The sequence below is a fragment of the Gavialis gangeticus genome, unplaced genomic scaffold (genome assembly GCF_001723915.1).
Source record: "Gavialis gangeticus isolate Ggan-Ray unplaced genomic scaffold, GavGan_comp1, whole genome shotgun sequence".
NCBI lineage: Eukaryota > Metazoa > Chordata > Crocodylia > Gavialidae > Gavialis > Gavialis gangeticus.
In genome coordinates this window covers 2,332,056-2,339,325 of record NW_017728959.1, presented here as the reverse complement: position 1 = coordinate 2,339,325, position 7,270 = coordinate 2,332,056, and the positions used below count along the sequence as shown (strand labels likewise).

General features: G+C 48.9%; 1 protein-coding gene across 1 annotated transcript in view; it reads left to right on the top strand.

Annotated features, from left to right (window-relative positions):
* BAZ1B (bromodomain adjacent to zinc finger domain 1B) overlaps window positions 1–7,270 on the top strand; it is a 120,418-nt gene that overhangs the window by 91,352 nt on the left and 21,796 nt on the right. The window contains exons 11-13 of the mRNA XM_019509912.1: window positions 3,683–3,781; window positions 4,227–4,404; window positions 5,535–5,720. Of these exons, the coding sequence (XP_019365457.1) occupies window positions 3,683–3,781; window positions 4,227–4,404; window positions 5,535–5,720 (463 nt within the window). The remainder of the gene's footprint in view (window positions 1–3,682; window positions 3,782–4,226; window positions 4,405–5,534; window positions 5,721–7,270) is intronic.

The following is a 7,270-nucleotide window of genomic DNA, read 5'->3' as shown; positions in this document are numbered from 1 at the left end:
GTACATCTAGCCTCCTCTTAAAGACCCCCAGGGTAGGAGCCAGCACCACTTCTCTTGGAAGTAGGTTCCAGATCCTAGCCGCCCTGACCGTGAAGTAGCACCTCCTGATATCTAGCCTAAATCTACCCCCTGCCAGCTTGTGACCATTATTCCTTGTCACTCCTGGTAGTGCTCGGGGGAACAGGGACTTCCCCAGTGCCTCCTGATCCCCCCTGACTAGTTTGTAACAGGCCACTAGATCCCCCCATAGCTTTCTCTTGTGGAGGCTGAACAGGTTCAGGTCCCTTGGCCTCTCCTCATAGGGCCTGCCCTGCTGCCCCCTGATCATGCGAGTGGCCCTCCTCTGGACCCTCTCCATGTTGTCCACATCCCTCTTGAAATGCGGCGCCCAGAACTGGACGCAGTACTCCAGCTGCGGCCTGACCAGTGCCACATAGAGGGGGAGTATCACCTCTTTGGACCTGTTTGAGATGCATCTGTGGATGCGTGAAAAGGTGCAGTTGGCCTTCCTGACTGCATCCCCATGCTGCCAGCCCATGTTCATCTTGGCATCAATGATGACTCTTAAGATCCTTTTCCGCCTCTGTACTGACAAGAATGGAGTTCCCCAACCTGTAGGTATGGTGCGAGTTGTTCTTCCCCAGGTGCATCACTTTGCACTTGGTTGACCTGAATCAGGCAAGTGAAAGAGAGAGATGTATGGAATGTCCTCAACCAGGGATAGACAGAAGAGGATTTCTTCACAATCCCAAAAAATTCTAGTCCTTGCCCCCCTACCCCATTTCCCCTCCTTTTTACAGAGATTTGGTGTGTTTCAGTTCCTTGTATTTTGTTGTTTTCTTCCCCTCCCACTTGCCCCATACAAACACAAAGTGGGGGGCAGGATATATCCCATCTCAAACTGAAATGTTCCTTTGCAGATGTCACATTCATATAGATCAGGGATGGGCAAAATAGCAGATCCGGCCAGTGGCTGGACTCAATTTCCCAGCAACTCCTGCCTGTATCGCTCCATCAGGTCTCCATGGAGGCCCCAGGAGTCATGACCATGCAGGGGCAGGTTCTCTGTGGAGATTGGTGCGCTGGCAGGGCACATGGCTGGGTGGGGAGCTGCTCCAGGGTTGGGTCAGAGGTCTTGTGCTGGTGACTGTGTGGGCTGGAGCCAGGGCAGAGCCGTGATCTACTGCCCCAGGGGTGTGCAGGTTGCAGCTCTGTCCCAGCTCCAGCCCATGCTGTCACTGCTGCAAGATCCCTGCCCCAGCCCCGGAGCAGCTCCCTAAACAGCTCTGCAAGTGCTGCTCCACCTGGTCTCCATAGAAAAGCTGGCTTCATGCTGTCATGGCCCTGCTGCTCCTGGGGTCTCCATGGAAACCTGGGAAATGCAGTCCACCCCAGGCCAGACTTTGCCTGCCCCTGATATAAATGCTTGTCTTTGGTATGGCTCTTCCCTGGCCTTGTAGTCTAACTCTCAAACATTCTGCACCCTTTCCTCCTACACTGAATGCCTTTGTAAGTACTTGGGTGGTTCATCTTGGGCATGGGTGGGCAAAATACGGCCCATGGCTGCCCCTGCAGTGCTCCATGTGGGGCTTAGTGCCACCTGCTCCTGTTAGGGCAGCCCATGCTGGCCATGGCCCCATCGAACACAGCTTCTGCCTGGGTTGTTCCCAGTGTGGCTGCAGCCAGCCGGATGCTCCTTTGCTCCCCTCACTTCCCCCAGGGAGGAGTGGGAGGAGGAGTGGCTGCTGGAGACAAGGGGAGCACAGCAGCACCTGGGCAGCTGCAGCCGCACCAGCAACAGCCCCATTGGAAGCTGCATGCTGGTTGGGACCTGAGTTAATGGAGCTGTTCCACTCCCCTTGCCTCCAGCTGCAGCTGCTGTTCCTGCTCTTGCCTCTGCTGTGCTGCCCTGGGCAGGCAGGGGGAAACTTCAGTTGAGTGGCTTCTGTCACTCATCACACCAGGTGGGTAGAAGGCAGCTGGGGGCTAGAGCCGGAGTTGTATGCCTAGGCAGGAGCCATCTGCCTGAAGCTTCGCTCCTGCCCACCCAGAGCTGCGTGGCTGGACCAGCAACTGCAGCTGTAGGTGAGGAGAGAAGAGCAGCCCCCGGGGCCCAGGCAGCATACAACTTCCTGTGGGTCTCTTCCCAGTGCAGGTGCAGCCAGCTGGGTGCTACTGTGCTCGCTTGCTTCCTGGTGACCATGCGAGCCTGGCCAGAAGCTACATTGGCCAGGGTTGGCAGACGTGGGTGGGAGCACAGCACAGGTTGCCCTGGAAGGGGCTTGCCCAACTGGGTGAGCTCTGCTGCATACTCCCTCCATCTTTTCCTCCCTCTCCTCACCAACGGATTGCTCCCAGGCACTGCCCCCCCATACACGCACATGCCCCTCCACACACCTCCATACACCTCCTGCCACACTTCCCCCAACAGAGTAGGGCATGCAGGGGGTGGCTTACATCTGTTCCGCTCCCAAACACTGCTTCCCACCCACCCAGAGCTCCATAGGTAGTTTTGATGAGTTGTTGCAGGGGGGAGGGATGCTGACCCAGCTCGCGACAGCTCATCAAAGCTCCCTATGTGGTCCTTGGGGCCCAAATAATTGCCCACCTCTGATCTAAGGACTCCTCCAGGCATATAGTCCCACAAAACCCTTGTCCCTACTTCATTATGTTCAGAAATGCTCAGTTTTTCTATTGCAACAATTTCCATCTGAAACCCAGTTTTGGCATCTTTTTCTGGTCTTCAAACAAAGGAGTTTCTGCTTCAATCTTGGGAGATCTGGGCTGTGACAATTTTTCTACCAGTCTCAGCTGGAAGAGGAATTCCACAGCACCTTTAAAAATGTGGGTAACAAAACAACTGGACAGGTTGGTCTCAACCTATACTTGGCTGTAATCTTATATCTGGCACAAAAAATCCAATTCAATGGTCCTTCAGTGGTAATGCCAGAGTGCTTCTGTAGCACTCTGCACATAGTATTCTATAGGGTGTTGTACTGTTAGATTTGTGCAGATGCGCTAGCCCTAAAGCTTATGTTCAGAGAGGCTTGGGGGATGAGAATCCTGCACGAGCTTTCTCAGTTATTGCCACCAGCCTGATTAAGAACTGCTGCACCTGCAAGAGTGGGTGACCTTAACAGGAAAAAATCTGTGAGCATCAGCAGTCACAGCTCAGACCAGGCCCTTTGCTTTCTTATTTTATCAGCCCAAGGAAAATACTAAATAAAGTTGAAGACTATACAAAGCATGTGATGAAATTACTGTGCTATGGCATGTGTAACGTGCCAGTCCTTTCCGGCACATCAAACTGATGTTCATTTTACTCTAAAAGGCTATAATTTAGTGAATCTAGCCTTTGAGACAGATGGCTGTAAATTCAAATGCCAGTTGTAAGCAAATCTAATCCTAAAAAAAAATCTGACATAAATAAAACTGATTTTCTTTCCCATCTACTTTTTTCTCCATCTTGAATTTGGTTGGATCCAAGCCATGGCATATGGAGTTGGCCTTAGTTAGGCCTCTTATGCCATCATAATTGGAACAGTTGGTCACCATGCCTTGTGGAACTGGAAAATAGTTCACAAATACCTGTAAGTCAGGACTCATCCATGCCTATCTCCAGAGGAGGTTTTCCTATTGCCCGAGGGAGCAGAGCTGATGGTGGGCATGTCTTGTCTTACAGGTTTCTCTGTGATAGCCAGAAGGAGCTGGATGAGCTGCTGGATTCCCTGCATGCCCAAGGGATAAGAGAGAGTCAGCTGAGGGAGCGGCTGCAGAAAAGGTCAGGCCACTCATCTCTTTGCAGGCTCTTTGTCCAAGGCAGGTACATTCTACACAAATTAAATCTTGCTGCCCTCACTGAAGCATTAAAGCAAGCCTGTATTCACGTATGCCCAAAAGAAAGGGGTAACAAGGGAGGTTGCTTTTCTTTGAGCCTGTTATTACAAATTCTTGACAGATTAGACTTTCACTGATCTGAGATGTCCTGTATCTCTTAAACTGATCCAGTGACAGCTGGAAATAATAGGGGTTTGCTCCTCTGTCTCCTAGAGGCAGGGTCACAGCTTCCTTTGAAAATGTCGTTACAAGTTCTTCATTGCTGTAGCTGATAAAAACCTGCATCTGCTTTGGAGCCGGGCTTACTTTGTTCTTCATACTCTATCCATAATGGGATACGGTTTACCTAGTGCCGTGGACATGTTCTAAAGTTCTCCTTGTTTTTCCAGATATCAGGATGTTGCACATTCTATCCATTTGGCTCGGAAACAGAACCTGGGCCTGAAGTCCTGTGATGGCAATCAGGAGCTGCTGAACTACCTCAGAAGTGATCTCATTGAGGTTGCCACACGGCTGCAGAAAGGAGGGCTGGGATATGTTGATGTGACGTCAGAGTTTGAAACCAAGGTGAGAGAAGAAAGGAATTATACTTTAAGCTCATGTTCTGAGTGTGAAAAATCTAGGACAGACAAAGACCAAATACCCAAAGCTCACCCTGTTCATGGGTTTCGGAACATCAGCATTTTCTCATGAACCAAAAAAGCACATGAGAGAGTTCACCTCAGCAGCAATTCTAGCTTCTCTGTCAGTATTAGCAGGTTTCATGATGAGGTGTCACTTCTTGAAGACCCAAAAAATTGAAAACTTCCAGTTCAGGATCAGTCTTCAGGGCTTGGGGCAGTGGTAGAGACCTGCTTCTGAAAACAATGACGACTCCTTAGCTATGTTGATGAGGAGACTAAAGACTTGTCTACACAGGGTAGTGTGCAGTGAGCTGGAGTGTGAATCTGCAGTGCATTCACTGATCACACTAACGTCCTACCAGTTAGTGCAAGTTAAGAGTACCTTTGCACAAGGGAGCTTATTTAACTTGGTGTAAAGGCCCCTGACAGATGCTAATGTAAAGGTGTGATGGGATCTGATGTGGGATTCCAACAATTGTGTTTCCTGCCATGCCACAAGTGCATGGTAGGAAACATAATTGTGGGATCCTCCATCAGATCCCATTGTGCCAAATTGCTGATGCAGGGAAGCCCTGCTGTGGCTGGGAGCACTTGCCACACGCTTAATTAAAGGTGTCCTAGGAATTAACCACAAAGTTTATTGCTCATTTTGTGTAATAACTTTGTGCTTATTCTTCATTTTATCATGCTATTAGTTGAATGAGCATCTGGCCAAGTCAGTAAAAATGTAATTAACCAGCTAATTGGATATTAAGTGTAACGTGTCAGAGGCCTGTTTGGAAACTTAATGCAGAGTAACTAGTATACTGTAAATTTTTATGTGCTTGGTTGTGGAAGAAGAGCTCCTTGGTGTTGATTTATTTCTGGCTGCTGAAGTGACTGAACTGAGGAGCTGTTTAATGTTTACTGGATATCTAGTTATCATGGGGAAAAACATTAGAAATAAAAGGTTCTGTTTCTTTAGGCAGAAATGGTGCAGTGGCTGTCAGGTATCTATGTGTATAGTGGTATACAGTACCGCTATTGTGGAGGGTAAAGTCATATTTTACGTGGTTTTCTGCTGTCTCCTAACAGGTGTATTCATTGGAGAACTTGAAAGATTTTGGAGAGTGTGTGATTGCCCTCCAGGCCAGCGTCATTAAAAAGTTCCTACAAGGTTTCATGGCCCCCAAGCAGAAGAGAAGGAAACATCAAGGAGATGACTCTCTTGCCAAGGCTGAGGAGGTTGATGAAGAGAAGAAAATGGCAGAAGAAGCCAAGGTATTGGTCACTGTAGAGTCCCTTACTGTGTTTTAAATAACTCTTCCTTCCATGGGAGAAATGCACCATATATTTCCCTAAGTCCAGCATTACTTTTCTCACTTTCTCTGTGCAGGTAATTGAGTGCCATGGGGCTGAGTAATTTGCCCCAACTACAGTACAAAGTGACAGTTTTGTTGAGATTAAGTTATGCTAGAGTACCTAAAGCTCTATTCCTCTCTCTTTTTTGTCCCTCCTTAAAACCGTTACACTAGCCAGTGTTTTATTTCTTGGGTCCTGTTGTAGTGCACAAGGAGTCCTGGACTCCCAACTTTGGTCAGATGCGCAGATAAGAGCTTGTTTGGGAGTATTTTTAGAAAGTGTAATGGAAATGCTGTATCGCTTGAAAAAGACTAGTGAAGCAAGTGAGAGAGTTTCTTAATACCTTCACCAACGGAAAAAGCTGGGATGCTGAAGTTTCTTGGGCAGCAGGGGAATGTGATGCTGATCAGGATAATATGCTACCTGCAGAGGAACAAAAATGAGGAGAAAACCAGAATGTGTAGGGAGACCCAGAGGATACTGAATTGAAGGTTTCATGCAAGTTGAACTGCATCTGCCTACAATAGGGAAGCTACATGGCAGGAGTGAAGATGTGAGCTTGAGATGCAGGCGCCCAGGCAGGCCAACTCCCTTTCAGAAAGGGTTACTGTATGGTGAGGACACTGCAACCACTTGATCAAGAAGCTGTACTGTTGCTTTAGCTGAAATGGACCATCCAGGTACATACGTGACAGAATTGCGGAACTTGGCTTAGCAGGAAACTCGGTGAGATGAAACAAAACAATGAAGCTTACAAGTAGAAACTTGGACAAACAACTAGGGAGGACTATAAGAATATTACTCAGTAGGTGAAGCTTTGGTCACTGATTCAATTCGGACGAGATTCGGCTCAATTCAGAGGCTGAATCTCTGAATCCAAATCTAATCAGGAGAGCCACTAGTCTCTCTGAATTGAATTGGAAGCCTCCAATTTGATTCGGAGAGATTTGACAATTCAGCTATAGACACAGTTTTATGTTTGGGGTTTTTTTTTATGTACCTTGAGGTATCAGGCGGTTCCTGAATGCTGAGATGCTGGGGCAGATGGAGCATCCCATGGGAGTGCAGGGGGGGTCCCCTGTGCACTTGGTGGCAGACCCGCAAGTGGACCAGAAGTACTTCCAGTCCACTTCCAGGAGTGTGTGGGGGACCCCCCCGCTCCTGTCCCCTGCCTCAGCGACTGGTGTCTCCTGGGTCTAGGGGGGCACCTGGGGTCCCCCTGTGGCTGATCACTGAGCTGGGGGAATGTGGGGTAGTCCTCTGCATGCTCAATGGTGGACCAGAAGTAGTTCCGGTCCACTTCCAGGTCCTCCACCAAGCATGCAGGGGACCCCCCCTGCACTCCCATGGGACGCTCCATCCACCCCACCATCTTGACATTCATGAGCTGTATCGGGTACCTCAAGGTATGCAGAAAAAACATATAAAGCTCTGTCTATGGCCAAATCATTGATTCCCCCCCCCCCCCC